The following is a 23,870-nucleotide window of genomic DNA, read 5'->3' as shown; positions in this document are numbered from 1 at the left end:
AATGCTATAATCTCACCACATGCCCAAGGATCAAGGAGAAACTCTCCCCAGACCTTCTAGGCTGGCCTGCTGCTTAGAGGTGCACGTATTCAATGTTTTCATCCAATATTTCCCTAGAACCAAAACTATAGCCACTAGGTTTAAATGAGCTTTTATCATTTCCCAGTCATCTCTAACAAGTTTCAGGATTTGTAAAATTCTAGAGTTTTCTTTGTTTTTCAGAATAGCTGTTCTTTAGCTATCTATTTGTATTTAGCTATCATGATCAGAGCTTTGCCTTACAACCTCCTCAGCTACAGGGTAGGGCCGACTCCTTCTTCTAAACTGGTGAGGACACAGTACTGGAGTGTGTGGGACCCCAAGGGTCACTATGATATAAGTGCACAAAGACCTTCCCCCATGCAGTGAATCCAATATAAACTCCCACCAACTAACCTAGAATTGCTAATTCTAGGAAGCAATTTGACCTCAAAATGTGGATACCCCTTGACCAAGTAGGTCTACTTTTGAGGCGTTAACATAACTTTATGGTTATTTATATACTAAAATATCACCCAGGAAGATACTCACTGGAGCCTCATTGAGATCATGGCAAAAAACCAGAAACTACCCAACCAGGTAACAACGTGAGAATGGCTAAGAAAGTATGATGTAACATTCGTCAATGGAAGATTACACAACCATTAAAATGATTGCCAATTTATAAGTGATAACATGGCAAATATACACACACACATACTGCATGTAACATCAAGATATAATATTACACATTGAGTTTGATCACAATTGTAAAAAATATTCTTAGAGGTTAAAAACCACGTGTAGAAAAATGTAAAAAAAACAGGCCATCTTTTTTTTTTTGGCGGTACGTGGGCCTCTCACTGTTGTGGCCTCTCCCGTTGCAGAGCACAGGCTCCGGATGTGCAGGCTCAGCGGCCATGGCTCACAGGCCCAGCCGCTCCACGGCATGTGGGATCTTCCCAGACCGGGGCACGAACCCGTGTCCCCTGCATCGGCAGGCAGACTCTCAACCACTGCACCACCAGCGATGCCCAGGCCATCTGTTTTTAAAACTGGAATACGGAGGTGAAATTTCAGTTTTCCTTAACAAATTACATTATTATAATGGGAAATAAAATACTTACATTATCCCAAATCTATCCTGTGTTGCTAAGTCTGGTGTGTTGGCTGTTGCTCTTCTAATTTGCTTATTTGGTATCATGTGTCAGCCTCTGCTAAGTACCAGGCACTCTGGCAGGCACATGGGGACTCACCGTACTACCCCACCATCCTCCCCTGTTAACATACCACCTTCATGGGACTTGGTTTCCGGACACTCATCTTCTCATCTCTTAAAGTCCCAACACTCTACCTGTCCAACAGGTTGTTTACTGCTTCTCCAAGTGAGTATTGGTTTGATTTTTTCAAGAGGGCCCCCAATTATACAAATATTGAATCACTACGCTGTACACCTGAAGCCAATATAACGTTATGTCAATTATACCTAAATAAAAAAATTAAAAGAGAGGGCCCCCAAAACCACAGGCCACAGAGAAGACAGAAAAGCAAAGGATGAGAATATACAAAAGAAAGGAAGCAGCAGAGAGGGGAGCACAAGCTCAGCAGGGAAGAGAGCGAGAGAAGCAGGAGGCAGTGGGCCCCACTTGGGAGGGAAGGACGCTGCCCAGGACCTCCAAGTCCTCAGAGACAGGCCCTGGGCTCCAGCGTCAGCCCTGCATCACCCAGCTGCCTGGACACTAAGCTTGTTATTCTATGCAAACATCTAAAACCATCCCCTTCCCAACCAAAAGTGGGCATCCCAGAGAATGTTTTAACAGGATTACTTCACTAAAATTATGTTTCGATGATGTTATGGAAATAAAACAAGCATAGTGTCGTTCTCCCTCTTTTGGTTTTTCTACTGGTTGAGCAATTAATTCAACGACCTCATGGTCTAATTTTGCTTCTGAATTTCAGCCAAACTAACTGGATCATACAATTCACTACAAGGCGTTTTTTGGTTTTGTTTGTTTGTTTGTTTAACATCTTTACTGGAGTATAATTGCTTTACAATGGTGTGTTTGTATTTTTAAAAAATTCTTTTTAATGACTAACTGGTTGGTCTCTATTATAACCCATTCAATTTCAGTTGACCACTGAGCAGTCAAATCTGTGGCCATACAGACCTCTGAAAACCACAGTCAGTGAACATCAGAAAATTAATTGGCATGAACGATATTTATACAATATTCAAATTCCTGTCAAATAATTTAAAAAATTGTAAACTTTTCTCAGTGAAATCCAAGCCAATCTTCATTCACAAACATGCAGATGCTTTTCTCAATTTATGTGTATATTCGTTTTGTCCATTTCCATGTTTCTATTGCTCTCATCCCCCAGGACTGTCAGTGGTACTGAAGCCTGGGGACCAAGTGGGAGGGACCTGGGTCCCAGGAAAGCCCCGTCAGAAGCTGTGAGACCATCACCATCCTGGGCTAACACCACCCTGCTGGGGAAGATGAGGTTGCCAAGATATTTTTCCTTCCGGTCAAACGTGCAGCTCCTGACTTGTACACGGATACTGTTCTTGGGGAACATGAGAGCTATGTTGGATGCATTTCATGAAAACTGTGTGAAAGATCACAATAACTGAGAATTTTAGACCTAAAAGAGACTGGTAGAGGACCTGTAGTTTGGAGGTGTTCAAACTGGAGGCCACGTACTCCTGATGGTATACAAAGCCATTCTGGTAGACACCACTCCCCACTTACCCAACCTCTCTGTGCCTCAGTTTCCTCACTGTATATAAGGGCTAGAAATAGAACCTACCTCCTCAGGGTTAAGTGATACTTTAAAATACAGGGCTTGGCTCTCAATAAATGCTCAATAAATGTTAGCAAATGTTAGCAAATGCTCAATAAATGTTAGCAATTACTCTTAATATGGGAGTGGCCATCAGTCAATACTGACTTTTATTATTGACTTTGGACAATTGATTGTTTAAAATATGCAAACCCTCTGTTCCCCATTCCCCGCTCTGCAGAGAGGTCCTGATCCAGGCATCAGTGAAGGGCAGACACACAGGCAAGCTGACAAGCACCTGCTGAAAATTCCCTGTGCCCTTCTGATCTGAACACCTCCCTCCCTTTGCCTCATCTCCGGTTTGCATAAGAATCATTGAGGTGTCCATACTTAAATAATGTAATTATACTAATGCCTGTGAAGTGATTCAAACTGCAATTGTTTGCCATCTCGTGGGAAGCTATGAGCAATGTCTGAAAGAAACTTACATACATTAGAATAAAAACAGAAAGCTATAGAAAAGGGAGAGGAGATAAAGAAAAGACACCCACCTATTGGAAGAGAAAGACCGGAAGTTGTAAGGCTCGGAGGCAGAATACGTGCTCGGATGGAGAGAATCAGAGGAACTGTTAAACGAAGGAAAACCCCACTCAAAACGCTGCCTGGAGAGCTGACAAAGCACCTGGCTGCCTTCCGCAGATCAAAAGAGAGCCCGTGCTAGAGAGATGGGCTTGAAATGTGTAGATTTTGACAGACTGTGCAAATTTTTATAAACCTTAAATTCAAAAATCCATCTTTAGTAATTACATTATAACACAAGAGCTCCTCAATTCAAGCAGCGGGAATTTTCTCTTCTGCCTTTTGCCTACATACTGGTAATTAGTGAGCGCCCAGGGAGCTCACACCACAACTGCCCTCTGCTCTGACTGGAATCTCCGCAAACGCAGCGAACGAAAGACAAGCCCGAGGATGCAGCTAAGGCGCTGCGTCACCGTCCCCGGGTTAGCCTCGCACAGGCCATCACGTGGGCCGGATCTACCTGCTTTCCTGCTGGGATTCGGCTTCCTTTTCCTTGGTGGACAAGGGCGAGTCCTCAAAGTCATAGGAGAAAAGGTGGAAGGGGCTGTGAAGCACATAGGGCAGCTTTTCTACGGTTGGTGACGCCTGCGGGGGGCCGGGTGCGGCGCGGAAGGGCTGAGAAGCCGGGGAGGGCGTGGAGGGCGCCCGCAGGGCAGGCCCTGAGGACCCTCTGCGCAAGGGGGTCTCCGCCGCACTGCCGGCCGGGAGCTGCTTTCCTGGGGAGGAGGCACTGGAGGCCGCGGGGAGGGCTGGACTCTCGCGAGCAGCATCCTTTCCGGCGGGGACCTGCTCTGAGGCAGGGCTGGCCTCAACCCTGGGTCAGCACGGAGGAGAGGAGGAGAGGAGGAGGGGGAAGGAAGGGGAGGAAAAGAGATTTGGGAGAGAGGGAGCAAAAGTTAGGAAAGAGAAAAAGACACGTCAAAGCTCACTACTGTTAGGGACGCTCACTTAAGAGTCCAGCTGTGTTTCTCGAGCTGCAGCATAAAAGCCAGAAGCCCTGGTTTTCCCAATAATCCTGGCGCCCTGGGCTTGCCTATCTGGGGGGTAAGACCCATCTGGCCTCTGAGCATACAAGGGCCTTGATGAGGGGATTTAGTGGAACCTCAAAGGCTCTTCTGCACCTGCCCCTCAATCCCCAAGTTTCTCCCCACTGGTTGTGTCGGCACCGGAATTTCCACAATTTGAACTTCATTTCTTTGTCTTGATCAAACGGGGGATCTGCCCTCCTCCTGAAACACCCAAACTTGAGGATGAGGTATCCCACAAGCCCCATACTTACAGTCACTGCTTTCAGATCCTTTCTGGAAAGCAAGTGTGGAGAAGGAGAAAAGATGCCAGCAAGAAAGGCAAAGAGCTGGAAATGAGGGGCGGGCAGAGTGAAGACACATTTTGCCCGGTTCACACTTTCCCCAGGGCCTCCTCTACCACTAAGCCCTAGATGTCTAGACTCCTGCAGGCATGCCTCATTCTGCCACAGATACAGTTATGAAGACTTTCCATCTTCAGGGGACTGGATTTAGACCACTTAGACATTTTGAAGCCTACCTTTGTAACAGCAGAATCTACATTAAACTCTGCAGTTTTCAAAACCATAGTCCTTTCCCCAGAGAACTTGACTCCCAGCCATGCCCACTTGGGAAAGGGATGTGAGCTGTTTTGTTTCCTACCTCAAATCCAGAGCTCCGTCTGTATATAAGGGCAGGGACATACAGGTTTCCCTGGCTCAAGGGGAGGATGGGATGAGACCACACTGCAGTGCCCAGGGCAGGCCTGGCAAAGGTGGTACACACACACAGGGGGCACACGTGGTGGGCACACATGGAGTGCAAACACACGGAAGCAGCCAGCAGGAAGGGGAAGCAGTGGAAGACACCAAGCCCACAGAAGTAAGCAGAATCTTTCCCACCACTTTTAAGTCTAGTAGGTTGACATCAGGGAAGAAATAACATGCAGATCAATGTTAATGAACGCAGGGTTTGTTTAAGGTCAAACCCTGGTGTTTAATATGCACACCTTTGCTTCCTAAAACCGAAAAGTCTAACTGTATCATCTCTGATGAAGACACCCTCCAGAATCAGTCATATAGTCACAGACACTGCAGAGGACAGGATAAACCACCATCTACCGCTAATAACAATCCCATGTAAAGACAGCACGAGTCAGTAGGGACGCCTTTGGAGGCTGCTCTTTCCAGCCAGGTTCCTCCATCTGCTCTGTAGGTACTGCTGAACTGTTTGAGTCCCTGGGGGTGAAAAGTTTGTGGGTGGGACATACCATGCACATTTAAGCACGTGTGGAGCCACACCGATGTATTTATTGAGGGTCCACAAAATTTTCTGTGACTCATTTTTGACCTTAAGTTGGGACTGTCAATTGAACCTCCTCCCCTCCCAGAGCATCCCTAACTAAAGGCACTACCCCCAGGCATGGCACTCGGCATGGGTGGGGGCCCTTGGTTAATGCCGACCTTTCTCCCCATCTCATTCTGGAATATGTACCTCACTCTCTGTCACTAGGTCATTCCTTTCCTCTCTCTACATCCAGCTGGCTTCTTCCCAGACATTTCCAAAGGGCGGAAGCAATCAGTTCAGAGAGGATTCCATGACCCCGGGAGGGGTGGGCATCTCAGCACGTCAAATGAGCCTGTCTGAGAACTTTTACGTGCACCGGTGGCCCCAAGAATGAGGCCACAGCAGCAAAGAATCACATTAACTTTGAACTTGGTAAGAGAAAGATTTTACCCTAATTCATCCAAGGTCCTTTTGACTTTGCTTATTTGTGGAAAAACTAACAGCAACAGTATCAGTTGGCAGCGTAATCAATCAAGTGAAGGAACCCTTCAGTTCTAGAATTATTTTTGAATATCAGAAAATGAACTTACCCATGATCAATTTTTATTTTTCATACAGACATCATTTGGGGAAAATACCACAAAATTTACACGTATCTGCAAGGTGCCTGTGTCTGTTCACACTGCCCGAAGACAGAAAGGATGCACCTTGGAGAGGTGAGTGGAGGACAGAAAACTCCCCCAAAGGGCTGTAGAGCTATGGTAGTTATTCTAGGCATGCAAATAAATGCTGGGAATTTTTTCTATGCTACATGGGGTGAAAAGTGTTCCTGTCCATTTGGATAAAAATCAAAATGCATTATCCCTCCAGCAGTCATCCACACATTATAGATAACATTGTACTGGTAAAATTAGTAGCAAGAAGGGGACACGTGGAATTATTCTTCCTACAGTGCAGACAGGGTTAAAGTTTTCTGAGCAGAGAGGAACATCCCGTTAGTTACTGTCAATCTGACTGAGCCGAAGCACTCAATGAGGGAGGGGACAGTGGGGAGAAAAGCTCCTGGGTGTGTCTCCCATAAAGCAAGGTTAGGCAAAGCAGCGTCTGCGTAAAAAATACGGCTCTCTAGGGAAAACGTGCTGTTATTTCTATAAAACTAGTCACTCTGTGGCTCCGTGTAAACGTTTGCCGGTGGGAGCTAGTGAGGAAGGGAGGAGGCTACTGCAGGGCGGCTGCAAACTATCCGTTAGGAAGGAGACTCCAGGCTTGTGGTGGGAGCCGGGGAGTGTGCAGCCCTCGGTACCTGTCCGTGCCCGGACAGGGGGCATCATCATCTTTCTCTTCCTCTGAATTGGGCTCCGTGACTGGCTGCTCCTCTTCCTCCTCCTCCTCGACCCTGAGGCAAGGCCAGGAAAAGAGAAATGCACATAGAGACAAGATGGGAAAGCAAGATGAGCGTTACAGACAAACAGGAAGATGAAGCAGAAAAACTCCAGCTGGCTGAAATGAAAAGAGCACACTTAGAGGAGGCAGTTGTGAGATGGGGAAACCTGAGTGGGGCTGGAGATGCAATAACCCAGCATAAGCCAAATTTCTTTGTCAAGTTGGCTGGATGCTACTGCCTGCAACCCCCGACCCCACTCCTCCCATCCCCCTACCACACATGATTCACAACAGCTTCTGGCCTTGGGCAGGCTCCCAGGTGGTTCTCCTTCTGCATACAGAGTCATGCAGTGGCTGTTCTCAGGGCTGCCCAGCGCCTGCAGCGAGAAGTCCTCATGTCTTCACTGCATTCCTTCCTGCACCACCCTCTTCGGTGGACGGATGGTTTTTGCATGTCACTCCCTCATTCTCAGTCAATGTGTTTGGGGGTGGGGGGCTGATCCCCCCGCCCACTTCAAGGGTTAACACATGGTCCAGGTGGAGTCAATCTGGGCCACCCCTGGGATTTCTCCTGGTGCCTTCAGGGATGAGAAGGTACAAGCACACCCTAAGTCTAGTGGAGGAAGGCTGCCTGTGAGTGACCCCGGCCCAAGAACAGCAGAGTTGGAGAGAGAGGGACAGACATGGAGAGAGAGGAAAGCAGTCTCCATGACAGTTTTAACACTTGCATCCAATACTTCTGAAGCTTCACCCTGGCCTTTCACTAACAGAAGATAATAACTTTTCATTTTTGCTTAAGGTAGTTTAACTTGGGTTTTGCCCTTGCAGCTAAACAAATACAGACTTTGATAACTGAATCATTACCCTCCTTTGGCCTCTAAATCCTATCAACACGTGACTTATGAGATGCAAGTGTTCCATGTGGAACACTTACCCAAGCTTCTCAATCCCTTGCCAAAGGGATTAAAACTCCTGAACTCCAATGACCTTCATCTTTGTTCACTTCAGGCCCTCACAGGCTGGACCTCACCATCACACCTAAGTAGCCCACCTTGGAAACCTTACATCCAAACTTCTACCCCCCGACCACAAGCCCCCATTCCCCCAAATCTCTCATTCCTCTCCTCCCACCGTAACTCTTCTTCAATCTCAGTGTCCTCCTCTACTTCCTAAATGTCCACCAGCTCCTTCTTGCCTTCAATCCTTATGAATCGACCGTTTCCCACTGTAGGCATCATTCTGCCAAAATCTGTAACTCTTTTGCCCCACTCTCCTTCAATTGATTTTTCTTTTTACTGAAATATAAAATACATACAGAAGAGGACACGAATCCCTGAGGTTTCACAGAACAGATACATCTACATAATCAGCATTCCTTTAATGCTCCCTTTGAACTGCTTCCCTCCCCTACTGGAAACAGCACAGGTCAGCTTTGCCTGATTTCCTTCTCCATCTAAAAGGAACCATACTGTATCCAGCTCCTTTTGTTCAATATTACACTTGTGAGATTCATCTATATTGTTATAAGTACTTGAAGATCATTCTTTCTCATTGCTGTATAGTATTCTCTTACATGAATATACTATAATTTAGTTATCCATTCTACTGTTGATGATAATCAGGTACCTTTCAGTTTGGGGTCATTTTGAATAGGGCTGTTATAGATATTGGAGTACATGTGTTTTAGTGTTTTGGGTCATGAGATATGCTTAAATTCATCTTTATTAGAAACTGTCAAACAATTTTTTTAAATGAATGAATGAATTTACATTCCCATAGACAGTATATGAGCATTCTGGTTCTTCCACATCCTTGCCAAGATTTTATATTTTTGTCTATTTCATTTGCTATCTAATCTGTGTGTGATGATGTCTCATTGTGGTTTTACTTTGCTCTCCCCGATGACTAATGAAGATGGGCACATTATCATACTTTTAATGTCTATTTAGATATCCTCTTTTTGAAGTGTGTAAGTACTTTGCCTTTAAAAAAAAAAGAAAAGGCTCGGACTTCCCTGGTGGCGCAGTGGTTAAGAATCCGCCTGCCAATGCAGGGGACACAGATTCAGTCCCTGGTCCAGGAAGATCCCACGTGCCGTGGACCAACTAAACCCATGCACCACAACTACTGAGCCTGTGCTCTAGAGCCCGCGAGCCACAACTACTGAAGCCCGAGTGCCTAGAGCCTGTGCTCTGCAACAAGAGAAGCTACCACAATGAGAAGCCTGAGCATCACAACAAGGAGTAGCGCCCACTCGCCACAACTAGAGAAAGCCCACGCGCAGCAACGAAGACTCAATGCAGCCATAAATAAATAAACTAAAAAAAAAAAAGGCTTTTTATTTGTAGAAATTCTTTACATAATTTGGACACAAGTAATTTGTCATATTCTAGTGTTGCAAATATGTTTTCCCTGTGGGTTGCCTTTGCATTCACTTCATGGTATCTTTTAATAAACATACGTTCTTAAGCTTAATGGGGCCCTATTTATCTTTTTTTCTTTGATGGTTAGTGTCTTTTTTGTCCTGTTTTTTTTTTTTTTTGATTACACCAAGGTCTTAAAGGCATTCTCTTATGTGACCCTCTAAAAGCTTTATTATATAACCTTTCACATTTAAATTTGCAGTCCATCCATAATTTATTTTGTGTATCATATGAGATAGGGGTAAGATACATTTTTTCCCCACGTGGACATACAATCAGCCCAGAACCATTTAGTAAAAAGGCCATATTTGCCCCATGTTACTATCATCTTTATCACAAATCAAGTATATATCTGTGGGTTTCTGGACTTTTTCTCATCATTAGTCAATTTTTCTATCCTTGCGTGAATACTCTGCCTGAATCTTTGCATGAATACTATCTTAATTATTACAGTTTTATGATAGACCTTGACATTGCAAAGTCAGTCCTTTGCCCTTTATACTTTCATAGAATTTTTGAATCAGCTTGTCAATTTTCACCAAAATCTAGATGGACTACTAGTTGGGATTTTATTGAATTTATACACAAATTAGAACTGACAATTTTACATATTGAGTCTTCCAACCCATGGCTGTGGTATATCCTTTATTTAGATTTAATCTTATTCCAATATTCTTTCATTTCTTTTAAAGCTTTAAATTTTCAGTAGAGGTCTTATATATTTTCTGTTAAATTTATTTCTAAATATAAATTTTAATGCTATTGTACATGTTATCAATTTCCAATTTAATTTTCTATTTATTTGATGATATATAGAAATAAAATTGATTTGGGGGGTAAATTTACCTTGTATCCAACAACTTTTCCAAATTTATTAATTGTAATACTTTTTATATAGACTCCTTTAGATTTCCTATATAGACAGTCATATCGTCTGTAAGTAACGATGGTTGTATTTATTTTGCTCCAATTCTTATGCCTCTCTTTTTCTTGCCTTATTACACTGGCTGGGAACTGCAATATTACATTGAACTGAAGTGATGACAGTAAGCATCTCTTCATTGTCCCAAATATCAAGAGGAAATATGAGCTTTGCCACAGATTTTTTATTCTTTATCAGATCAAAGAAGTTTCCTTGTTCGCTAAGAGTTTTTACCATATATGAGTACTGAATTCTATCAAATGCTTTCTTTCCATTTATCAAGATAATCATATGATTTTCCCCTTTATTTTTGTAAATGCAATGAATTACAAAACTGCTTTTAAAAGGTTAAACGAACCTCGCATACCAGCAATAAACCCCACCTTGTTATACCATGTTACCCTTTTTATAAACACCTGGGTTCTATTTGTTAATATTAAGAATTTTTTAAATTGAAGTATAGTTGGTTATAATATTATTAACAATTTTTTACATATACTGGAAAGAGATTGATCTATAATTCCTATTTCTTAAAATGTGCTGATCAGTTTATGGAATAAAGGTTATGCAAGCCTCATAAAGAGGTAGGGCAGAGAGGGTGACAGCTGTGGAGCTAAAGAAAAAGAGATGGATCCGAAAAAAATTAAAACAGATTTGGCTGAATTTGGTGACTGGTTAGATGCGGCAGGAAAGGAAGAAAGAAGTATTGGTACAACCCCATGGTTATATACCCCATACCTGGATTGAGGGGTGCTTCTGTCAGAAACAAGGAAGCCAGTGGAACAGTGAAGACAGCATTCCTCCTGTAATGCCACAAGCCACAAACGAGCACACCTCATCTCTCCTTCCGAGCCTGGTACAGCTCACCCTCACACAGCACAGTCCTTTTTGTTGGCAGTCCTTTTCTGCTCTGACAGCAGTCAAGTTAAAAACTGTACCCTCAACCTTCAGCCTGAGGCTACCTTCCCTCATCTTGATCAGGAATTTGCAAATGTTATTACTTCTGGTCTGCCCAGAACCCACAGATCTCTACCCTGCCAACCAATGGGTCTCTCCTCTTTAACTCAAAACAGGGAGCCCCATCCTCCAAAATGACTTGACTTCATTTGTTCTCCCAGGTGGTAAAGTCATTTAGAAGCAAAGTCTGCTGGAGTTGGAGAGGCTCGGAGCCAACTGCCTGGGTTGTACTCCAGCTCCATAATTTACCAGCTGTGTGACCTTGGGCCCCACTTTCCTCATCCCAATTTAGGGTATCAACAGTACCTACCTTCTAGGAGGACTGGGTTAATATGTAAAGCACTTTGAAAAGGAGCAGTATACAGTGAGCAAATCAATTTGTTTTAGCTATTAGCTCCCATCATCATCATCACCATCATCGTCACTGGCTTTGGAGCCTTCTTAGGAAATCTCTACCATCCCCCACTAATGGATACTCAAGAACTCAATAATCAAGAACTCAATAATCAAGAACTCAACAATCAATCATCAACTCAATCAATTACTCAATAATCAAGAACTCTGCTTGATTCACTAAGGAAGAGGACATAGTACTGGGCAAAGCATTCCCAATCACTGGCAGATAGTAACACTTTCCCCTTTATAACTTCCACCTGTGTAAGCTGTGTATTTCTGATCCTCCTCTCTTGCATGTAGCTGTCTTACAGATGTGTGAAGACAGTGATTCTGATAACATCCCAACCTGTTTCCTCTTTGGGCTCAACATCTCTGACCCTGCAATAAATCTTCTGATGACTTGTGTATATCATAGCTTTGCTATCATGAGTGGCAGAGCAGGACCAAGGGCAGGCAGCACAATGACTCACTCAGGGAATCCACTTCCAGGAAGTCCCATGGTCAAAGCACTGGCCTTGCCCTACAACTCAAATGCATGAAGAAGGAAATACCCTCTCGTAGGGCACGGGACTTTCTATGCTTGATTTTATTTGGTTTCATCCTAGTAGAATTAGTCAAATGGAATGATATTTTATGCTGCCAATATTTAAGACTGAAGAATTAGTTCAGACAATTTTGCTTTTTCCCTAGCTGAACTGTCTCTTAAAGTATAACTTAATTTTGTTTATACTTGTTCTAAGGCATTCTGGGTCTTTGGTCTCTGGCTTTCAAATACCTCTAGGGGTATTCTGCTTGTTTGTAATTGATAGGGAGTTACTCTAGGGCACAGGCCTGTTCTGAACCCATCAGCTAGTCTCCTTTTAACCACAAACAGTCCCAGACTGGAGGCCACCCTCTTCACGTTGGAAAAGCAACAGGCCCACCGCCTGACCAATTCTGCAGGGCACAGTTTCCTTCAAAGTCAAATTAACTTTCTCAAATTCGGGTCTCAGGCTGACGTCACGTATCTTAGGCTTCAAAAAACAAGAAGGAAAATGGATGTTGCTGAGATGTTCTAAAAGTACAATAGAAACATTTAAAACAGTATTAAAGTATATTCTAGGACCAAAGCAATCAGGATGAGGAAGAGTTAAGCAACATATTTGGAGCAGACATTTCAAGACATCTAATAGACATAAACTCAAATCAGGAATATGAAAAAAATATATTTTAAAAATCAGTAGAAACACAACTATAAAAGTGAGCAAAATATACAACCACGGCCAATACATTTATATGAAATGATATTTTAAAACCGAAGTTTAAATATAAATCAGTCAGAGTTTAATAGAACTCAATTGGAACTACAATGAGATACCATTTTTTATCTGCTTGGCAAAATTAAGATGTCTGAAGATAATACTAAGCACTGAAGAGCATTTAGACCAACTGGCTCTCATATACTGCTGATAGGAGTGTGCATTAGCATAATGACGCTGGCAAAATAATTGGCACTATCTCACAAAGTTAAGCATTCATATCATGAATATGACTGACATCACCTAGAAGTGGCATTGCTGTAGCCTGGGGCAGTGGTTCTGAACCAGGTGCTTCTGCCCCCTAAGGGACATCTGTCAATGTCGGGAGACATCTAGTCTTAGATGCTGCATCCTACAATGCACGAGGCAGCCCTCCACAACAACATTTGCACCGAATACTTTTGGTCCAAAATGTCAACTGTGCCGAGGTTGAGAAACCCTCTCTAGGGATGCCGAAGTATGTGCACCGGGATATGAGTCTGAGAATATTCTCAGCAGCACTGTCTGTAATTACCAAACGATGGAAACAACCCAAATGCTCACCAATGGGAGAAAGGATAACTAGACTGTGGTATATTCCAATCAGAGAAAATGGAAGACCTTCAGCATCACATGACAATACGGATGAACACTGGAAGCATGATGTGGAGTGAAGACAAGTGCAAAGAGAAACTACAATATTCTAATATTTTTTATAAAGTTCAAAGAGGCAAAATTGTATAATATACTATTGTTATATATATATATATATATATATATATGATAATACTAAAAACAAATAACAACAAACCCATAAGACAACACTAAACGATATTTAAGAGTGCTGGTTACCCAGGTTCAGAGATGTGAAAGTTGGAAGCTCATAGTAAGTTAAAGGTAATGCTCTGTGTTTCTAGCTAGACCGTAGTCTCATGGATGTTCTTTATATTAGTATTTATATAACATTAATAATATTAATAATACTAATCATGTTTATAATATTTATATTTATATAAAATAAATAAACTAGGAGAGGGCCACACATGGACCAATGATGTCAGTGTATCATGAACTAAGGATTATGATTAATTCAATTCTGGAAAATTAGAATTTTTTAAATAGATTTTATTTTTTAGAGCAGTTTTAGTTTCACAGCAAAATTAAGCACAAGGTACAGAGATTTCCCATAATAAGTAACAATACAAACATTTTTAAAAGTGAAGAAGTGTAACCATGGGGCAAGGGCTCTCCATTTACCCAACAATTATTTATTGAGCATTTATTATGTGCAAGATGCAGGGGTACAGTGGTTAGTAGAGGTTCTCACCCTTAATGTTTACAGGTCTGTAGGGGAGAAAGACATTAATCTAATTGTACCAGGAAGTACTCAAGTGAGAAAAATGTCCACAGTGCTCTTGGGGCAAAACTCAGAAGGCCAAGCAAGGAACTGACCAGAGGACAAGATGGGACTTTACACATGACACTCTCCTGCTCCAACACGTACACGCTAACCTTAGGATTAAGTCCAACTTGCTCAGCTAACACCCCCATCATCTCGCTAACTTCATCTCCCTCTCTCCCTTCAGCAACTCCCCCACCCTAGTCTTAATCAGTCTATTGAGCTGTCCACCCAACACCAAGGGCATTTCAGCTTGGGGTCCCCAAAGCAGCCATTCTCCCTGCCTGGAGTTACTCCTTCTGCTCTGTTTCTCTAGTGGACGCAGCCGCCAGGGACGTCCAGTAAGTACTCGTTGCCTGTTGCAGACCTGTGGCCCAGTGGACCTCGCATGGTGCTCAGCATGGAGATACTCGCTATGGATGGTCAACAGACAGAGTGGCAAGAACTGGAAAAATGACCTTGGAGATCTCCCCACGTTGCAGATAAGAAAGACGAGGTCCAGAGAAGGCAAGATCACACAACCTGCCAGTAAGAACTGGCGACGTCATGAACCTGAAGCAGAATCTAAACTGGTTTCATTGCTCCACCGTCACTGCACATTTCCTTCTAAGCAACAGCACCCTGGATGGCGCTTCTCAGTCCTCCCTACACAGGGCATAGACAAGAACATCTGCACAGCCCACCAGAGTAACAGACAGGAGACCCGCCCAGTGCCCCAGTCACCCCAGACCTGCCTGGTTGCCCTGGGCGGGGGGGGAAAATCAGTGTCTTGACACAGGTGTGATCCATTTGTGGCAACTAGTTAGTATGTTCTGTATTAAGGTTTAGATAAGATGCAGGCATTTTAAATGCCCCATTTAGTTCTGTAAAATGCATACGGCATACTATAATTAGATGAAAAAAAATGTCATAGAAATAGTGTGTTACTGTGAATGTAATTATGCCACTAAATTGTACAATTGAAAATGGTTAAAACGGTAAACTTTGTTACGTATATTTTACCACAATAAAAAATTTTAAAAATTTACAATTTAAACAAACAAACAGATAAACAGAAGAAATAGTGTGTTAAATTTCTGTCAGACAAAATGCCCCCTTGGGCTCCATCTGTATCCCTCAGATGGAGCAAACACTACATCCCTCTGTGAGAGAGTACACTTCAACTGGAGTTTGAACTTAGCCTCCTGGTGACTCATACTTTCTGCTCACTTCAAGGCTGTTTCTAGGTTACCAAGGCCCCAAGAAGAGATCTAAAAATTTCCAATTAGTTATCTTAATCAGTTAAGACGTATATCTGACCAACTGAAGCAGTGATTTCATTCAAACATAGTTTTGTTATCCACCAAAAAAAGAAGCTTCCCTCAAAAGATTTTTGCCAGCTACTAAGAGAATGAAAAGACGTTTAAGAGAGCCCAGCTGTTGCTCTGATGTTTCCATGGTGAGAACCCAAAGTTAGACAGGAAAGTATTTATTGTCCCTGTAACACTCAGAGTTTAGAAGGAGAATATTTACAGGCCATGGATACTAAATATACCCAGGAACTGGACAACTGGCCAGAACCTTAATGCACGAGCCATTATTTTGCTATTTTGTTTTAGAATAAAATACTAATGGATCCAGCACATTATTTCTGCGGAAGACATGGAGCAGTTTAATATAATGGAATTCCAGTCTGCATAGCCTAAAACCAATAGGAAGAAAAACACAATTAGTAGCCTGGCTGCAGGTTTATTTAGGAGTAAAACAAATCAATCCAGGGATAACTGCGGACTATGAGGTGTCTCACTACTTTCTTTTGTGGGTACTTTGATTTTATGTTTAAAAAAGACTTTATGTCAAGCCAGAGATACTACCGAATTGCCTTAAGTGTCTCTTAGAGGCCTGAGAGAGCAGAAGAGAAACTAAGATGAAGGTAGACTGGAATGCTCTGCGACCTTTTGGAAACAGCAGGGACGCCAAGCACAGACCCAGGCTGAGTTTGCAAGATGGCGGCCTCCAGAGGTGAAAGCAGCACTGCCTGCATCTGGCTTGGCTCCATCCTGAGACCCGGAGGCTCTCTTATGTCACCCATAAAATACAGTGGAACAGCAGAACAGGAGCCTTCATCTCTGGTAGTCTATGATAGCTGACGAAATGAAATTGTGTGGACATCAGACAAGTTCTCTCATCTCCAGAAGTTGTATAACTATTAGTCAAATAGTGTGCTGTCTAGCCAAGCTCACTTTTAAACGTTTCGAATAACAGAATTCCTTACACACATTCTGTTTCATGTTTTCACAAACAGGAAGGCAATGATACTAAAGAATGAAAGACTCCAAGTTAGAAAGAGACATGACATGTGTGTCTTTAAGAGGCAGATATCAAATGTAACCACCAAGAGGAAGCCAACCCCATTTCAGAGTTTTGTGTGTAGGTCCATCTTTCAAACTCATGACTCAGTTTGATTCTAGAACTCGAATTGCCTTTTCACATGCTTTGGACTTGGACACACCACCATCAGTCATCCTTCAGGACTCAGCCCAAATGCCTGAGGAGGCTTTTTGGACCCCCCCCCCCCGCCCCATCCCACTATCCTCTTTTCTAAAAATATCTTTTAAGTTAATATTTAATTATAAGAATTCATACTCCCTTTGAAAAAGTATAATATTACTGATAAAAATTAAGTCCCCTTTGACCAGAGGTAACCACGGTTATAAATTCGGTGGGTAAATTTCCAGATTAAAAAGAACGTTTTAACATATATAATTCTACAGTCCTTTTAATACAGCAATTGATGTGGCAAGTATGTTGGTACTTCTGGTGTGACGCATTCCTTATAATTGCTGGTTGCATCCCATCACGTGGCTATGCCATGTTTTCCTTATCTAGCCACTCCCCAAGTTGCTGTTACAAGTGACGCTGTAATGACAACACCTGCACATGTCCTTGTGAGCTGCACGTTATTGTCAAGTGCATATCCTTCCATCCCTGCTACCTGCACACAGCCCTGTTTGCAGCCTTCAAAAGCCCTCTTCCAAAGCTACACACATTTACTTGCTACAATATTTATGTGCACACTGTCTTATGAGGCTGGAAGAGTCATAAGGGCCATGCTTACCACTTTATCCTCAGAACCGAAAATCTGGCATGTACAGGAAAATACAAGCTGGTGAATAACGAAGGAATGAACGAATATCATTTTGTTCTCCTTTGGCTCATAAGCTACTATTCCTGGCTCAACAAAATCAGGGCAGTAATCATAACATCGAAGTTCAGAAAATGTCAGGACTGACTAAGAAGTCTATCCCTGTGTACTTACTGTGAAATAATATACTCAGTGCTGGGGTTTCTCTTATAGAGAATTGGTGGCTTATTCGTTTACTTGTGGGCGTGAACTATTATGGATGTGGACCCAAGTCCCAGCCACGTTTTAACAACCGCAAAGTCACTTCTTCTTTTTCTTTTTTTAAAATACATTTATTTTATTTTATTTATTTTTGGCTGTGTTGCTCTTCATTGTTGCGCGTGGGCTTTCTCTAGTTGTGGCGAGCTGGGGGCTGCTCTTCGTTGCGGTGCGCGGGCTTCTTATTGGGTGGCTTCTCTTGTTGCGAAGCACGGGTTCTAGGTCCGTGGGCTTCAGTAGTTGTGGTGCGTGGGCTCAGTAGTTGTGGTGCACGGGCTTAGCTGCTCTGCGGCATGTGGGATCTTCCCAGGGCTCGAACCCGTGTCCCCTGCATTGGCAGGTGGATTCTTAACCGCTGCACCACCAAGGAAGTCCCAAAGCACTTCTTCTCTGCTTCATGATTTTTTCCCCTTTTCACAATCAAAATCATTTACTCTTCTAACTCAATTTTGCAAAGCTTGTTATAAGTGAAAAAAATATAGATAAAGAAAGAAAAATATCTTCCTAAGTCCAGTAAGTATTTGTTTCACTTCGGAAGGCCTGCCACTGGCACGAAGCCCTGATACCCTCCACCCGCTCGCCCTGTTCTGTCCCAAGACCTCTAGGAGACCAAGGCCTGCACTCAGCAGGTCCCGACTGGCCACTTCTTCATGGGGGCTCATCTCCAGTCAATGTTTAAACTCATGTTTATAAAACCAGAACTGCATGACTGGGAAAAAGAAAAAAAAACAAACCTCAGGAATTAAAATAATTTCTCTGGAGGCAAACGTGATTACTGTAATGGAGTATTCCTGAAGTGTGATATAATTGTCTCTGATTCCTCACTGAGTTACTGTGTCTTTGGGAAGCACGCTTTATCAGGATGTTCAAATGGCACTTAGGCTGCAGATACCCGTCCCAAATGTGCCCAGCCTTCCCTGCTCTGCAGGCCACTCTCTCAGGGCAGGGGGTAGGCTTCCCTCTACCTGGCTTGGCTCTGCCTCCTGTTTCTCTCCAGGGAAATCAGACTCTCACTGGGCTGGGGGGGTGGGGGTGAGGCTGCAGTCACTCATTTATTCTAGTTATTTAACCAACTCCCTGACGGGTGCTCTCACGCAAAGCACTGTACAGGGTTCACCCCTTACCTCCTCGCAGGAACTGCTGAGGTGGTACTATCACTACCCCATTCACAGCTGAGGAGCTGAGGCACAGAGAGGTTAAGGAGCTTGCCCAGAGCCACAGAGCTAGAAGCCGGGATCTGAACCCAGGTAGTCCAACCTTAGCATCTAAGCTCCTGACCATGATGCTCTGCTACCTCCACTATGATCATTTCTTTGTGGCTGGAAATAAATGCCTCTTCTCTTTAAGGACTGGAAGAAGCTGTGAATCTTTCGTTCTTTCAGATTCTTTTCATGTATTCAAGTGTATAGGGAGTCTACCAGTTCTCATCCCTTGCCCATCTCACCGAGGTCCCATTCCACCATGAGGAGAATCAATGATGCCTTGATATAGACGAACTTGGACCACAACTATAGCCCATGTAAACCCTCATCAGTCTCTGAGACATCAACATTACCTCCCTTAGAAATCAATGTTTTTTCTACAAGGATATGATGCTTCTGTGATCACTGTCAGCTCGCTGAACACATGTGTGAGACAAGAATGACATTAGGCCAGGTCTCTCTTTCTTTGGGTCTCTCCTCGTCAATTTCCAAAGCCTATTCCAAAGGGGTCCCTTGCAAAATGCTTCACCAGCATCACAGTGGTCCACTATAAACACCTTTTCTGCCACGTCAGATTTGACCTCCTCAGCCTACATTTTCAGGGTTTTATTTCCCTGCTAATTCAACCTTCATCACTGAACAGTTACTACCAGGCTCCCTCCACAGACTCTTGTAAAAGAGACAATCTCATTCTTCCTTCCATGATTGGATTTAATCGGCTCAGTTTAGTAATCATTAGCAGTTTAGCCCCTGCTCCATCTCCAAAGAGATCCTGGAATTACCAGGGATATAAAGAGAGAGATGCTTGCTCTCCAGAAGGACCACCCACACCCATACCTGCATGAACTGCCAACAAAATCAGCTCTACCAGGAAGGGCTGTGAACAGTCAGGACATGGATGGGAAGACATGTATTACAGAAAATGGAGAGTTTTCGAGGTCAAGGGCAAGCAGGCTTGACACTGAAAGAAAATACCCAAAGCAAGTCAAAGATGTAACTAGAAACAAAAACCTTTCCTTCTCTTTGAAGCGGGTTCACCACTCCCACAGTAAAGGGCTGTCTCTTCCTGCAACATCACACCAAGTAAGGCTACTCTAGCTTGAGAAGCATTCACACTTGAAGACAACCAATATCAAGGTTCATTGACTTGGGAAGTGAGTGAACTTCTCAGTTTCAGAATTTCATGACAATTCTACACTTTATCCATTCCCTTCTCTACTCACTTGGTTTGTTTTCCCTGGGTTATGGCATCTAAGCCCAAGCTTAGAGTTCCAGAGGTGCCTATCCAACTGCCTATGGGACGTTCTACCTGTGACCCAGATATCTCAAACTGAAAATGCCCACAGCTTACTCAGTGGCCTGAGAGCCATCCCACGACCATAAGTTAGTGGTTGCCTAGGGATCACCCCGGACTCCTTCCTCTTTCTCACCATACAGTCCAGTCACCATCCCACAAATGATGTCCATCCTGTATCTCATCACCTTCTCCTGTTGCCATTCTCCCTGCCACTGCCTGTCGGGCCTTTCCACCTCTCTCCAGACTGTGGCCCAGGCCCCACCAGGCTCCCTGTTTGCTGTCTGCTCTCCTCCCATGCACTCTCTGTGCTGTTCCCACAGGGGTCTTGCTGAAATACGACCCCGATCTCACTTCTTCACTTAAAATTCATCAGTAGCCCTGTTCAGTTTTAAAGTTTTGCCGTTTTCTTCAGAATCTAGAAAAACCCCCCAAATTCAATTCAGCAAAGTCCAAACCACCAAAGAAATCTGCAATCTGATCACAGTGAATCTTCTGAGAAACCAGAAGTCCTACGCCAGAAATCAGGAGCTTTTGCAAAGTGACCTCTTCCTCATACCTTTTGCTCCGTCCTTTCTTGGAGCAGGTGCTCTCAGTTCCAAGTTCACAGCCCTCTGCCCAGCCTCCCACCCCCCAGCCATCTCCCCTCCTATCCTCACTTTGCTGTTCAATACTCAGGACACCACGAAGGGCTTCGGGACATTAACTGGTAAATCTGAATCACTGGCTGTATTCTAATCATACCTACCTGAGGAGGTCACATCCCTTGCTGGTGAATCCCACTGGTAATGAACCATCACCGTCAGATCAATCTTCCCAAGTAGCTACTTGCCGCTCATGGTACCAGTGGTCGTTAATCTAGTTGTGGGAAATCCTCTAGCATGGTTATGCCAGTGCACAGAATCTTCTCGCCAGTTCACGTTCATATTTATTTAACGATTACCTTCTTTAATAGCACAAAATCCGGGAAAGCTCCAGGGCATGGAGTGACTACAACACACTGAGCTAACCCCACACTTGCGCTGCCTCTCGTGACTCCCCTGCCCCTCTATTAAAGCGGCATCAGCGCCCTGAGTTTACAGCGGAGGAGACCGAGGCCAAGCCTGGGGAGGAAGTGGGAACTGCACCTGGAAAGGCCACGCCTGTGCCCTCAACAACCTGTGGCTACTCCTGTTCTGCACTTGGCCAAACCTTCCCCAGGAGCCAGGACTGAGGTCACCTGAGTCGTAAATTCTGTAGGTTAACACCAATGATACAAACCTGACTCCGTATTGGATCTAGTCCTTTAGCTCTAACCTCTGTGCCCTGTTGCCTGTGCTTAGTCTTGCTGGTTCTGTGCCTTTATAAAAGAATGTTGTCTATAGCCTGAAATATACATGGTAGCCCATTCTCAAAGCCCTGCTCCCAGGCTTATATAAAGGTATAACACTTCTCACACACATAGACATAAAAAGTTGCAGAACAGAGAATGACGTTTGTCTTGTTGGAGGTTTCCAGCAACATCGTGACCAGACCTATGTGGACAGCTGCAAGAACAAAAGATTATCACATCCCCTCTGTCTGGCCGGCTCCAAGAAGTTTGCAGCAACCAGTCATACTCTGTCCCCTTTTAGTATAAAAGAAATCTGAATTCTAATTCAGGTAACATGGCTCTTTGTGACACCAGTCCACCATCGTCTGGGTCTGCTGGCTTTCCAAATAAAGTCATTGTTCCCTGTCCCAACACTTGGTCTCTCAATCTATTGGACTGTTGTGGTGAGCTTGGACTCCATAACACTACTATTTATATAATAGGTTTTTTGCTTGCAAATCGATTGTTCACTGCCAACTACTTCCAAGAAAGACAGAACTAGGGCTACTCTGCTATTTCTGCTGCAGATCCTGCAGCTAAAGGAGGAGTGGAATCCGTAAGCCCTGGCAATGAAGCCCTGTGGACAAGGCATGACACAGACCAGAGGGCAAGGCACGGCCCTGGAACTAAGCATCCAAATATGCCTCCTTCCTGACAAAATGCAGGAAAATGGTCTCCCCAACGCTGCACAGTTTCAGAGTTAGGCTCTCCCATCTGCCCGCTGGTTCCTGGGGCTGGTAGAAAGGTGCCAATACCCTTTCCTACTCCCGCAGGAAAATAGAAAGCCACACCCTCTCCAACTGCCTCCCTCCAGCTCCCACCCTGGAGGCTCAGCCCCAAGGCTTGTCTCTCTTCTGCCCACCACCCACTGGGCCACTAACCGGTGCACATCAGGTATGATCCCCCAAAACGTGAGGACAGCTTAGCCTCCGATAATTGATAGTTAACTGTGGCTTCCTCTCAACCATGAACTTTTCTTCTCTATACCTTCTTTCCTGCTCCCATCACCAAGATTACGGCTGGTTAGTTATGATTAACTGGGAAGGCTGTTCCGGTGTTGCAGTTATTGCTCTGAACATTTTCAGAACTCGTTAGGAACTGTCTTCAGTGCCAATTTATGAGAAAAACAAGCAAACCAGTATGATTATTTCAGGATCAAAATCTAACAGTGATTATAAACAACACAGCTCTTGGGATGACCAAGTTCCAATAAACATTTGCTCTGAATGATTTTTTGCTTTCTCAACAAATTCTCAACTAATTCATCCTCAAAAGAGAAAAAACTTGTTACTACAGAACACATTCTATAGATTCAGAGACTAGTTCCAGGGATGTTTAGCTCTGAGTGCAGGCTCTGGACTAGGACTGTCTGGTGTGGGTTCAAACCCAGCTGTGCCACTTACCACCTGTGAGATCTTGTGCAAGTTCTTTAACCTCCCTGTGCCTCAGTTTCCTCATCTGTAAAATAGGGAGAATACTACCACCTGCTTCATGGAATTTACAACATATGTCAAATTGCTTAGCACCATAGTTGGCACAAAGTAAGTGCTCCACAAATGTGGTTCCTGCTATCACCACTGCCGCTACTACTCACCTCCTAGAGAGTGAAGGAAAAATAGAGAGCATTCTCCCAGGACAACACAGAGAGGCCGCAGTTAGAAAGAGGACACACTTCCCTGAGTGAGCATGGCGCCTAAAAGCCACACAGGAAAAGACTAACAGATTGCACACTATAACAATATATTTTATGCATATATCAAGAGATGCCATAAAGTAATTTAAAGATAGTTAAAATATAGGGAGAAAATGTTTGTGACATAGTTGTCCAAAAGTTAATATCTATAATGTATTAAAAATACTACATTCTCTCTACTTTTGTATCTGAAAATTTCCACATTAAAAACAGAATGGCTGTACGCCAATTAAAATGCTTAAACCTTTCAGGAGACAAATGAGCCAAGGATATAAACAGACAATACTCAGAAAAGGAAATGTCCACAGCCAATGAAGCAGCTGCAGATGAATAACCTCTGTAGTAATAGAAAAATGCAAATTAAGATGCTGAAGCACCACATTTCACTTTTCAGCACTTTTCAGCACTTTTCAGCACTTTTCAGCACTTTTCAGCATTATAAAACTTCTGAAAAATTCTTAACATCCAGTGCTGGTGATGGTGTGGGAAAATGGCCAATCATATGCTTACGGCAGAACA

General features: G+C 43.6%; 1 protein-coding gene across 7 annotated transcripts in view; it reads right to left on the bottom strand.

Moving 5' to 3' along the window:
* FHOD3 (formin homology 2 domain containing 3) overlaps nucleotides 1–23,870 on the bottom strand; it is a 494,140-nt gene that overhangs the window by 140,023 nt on the left and 330,247 nt on the right. For 6 of the 7 annotated variants that reach the window (XM_082667774.1, XM_082667775.1, XM_082667779.1 and 3 more), the window contains 3 exons: nucleotides 6,976–7,068; nucleotides 3,842–4,195; nucleotides 3,354–3,428 (listed from right to left, as the gene is read on the bottom strand). The exons of the other annotated variant lie outside the window; for it this stretch is intronic. In XM_082667774.1, the coding sequence (XP_082523900.1) occupies nucleotides 3,354–3,428; nucleotides 3,842–4,195; nucleotides 6,976–7,068 (522 nt within the window). The remainder of the gene's footprint in view (nucleotides 1–3,353; nucleotides 3,429–3,841; nucleotides 4,196–6,975; nucleotides 7,069–23,870) is intronic. 7 annotated transcript variants of the gene reach the window in all.

Source organism: Grampus griseus (genome assembly GCF_964374135.1).
Source record: "Grampus griseus genome assembly, chromosome: 12".
Lineage (NCBI taxonomy): Eukaryota > Metazoa > Chordata > Mammalia > Artiodactyla > Delphinidae > Grampus > Grampus griseus.
The sequence above is the reverse complement of the archived record's forward strand: the minus strand, read 5'-3'. Positions and strand labels throughout refer to the sequence as shown.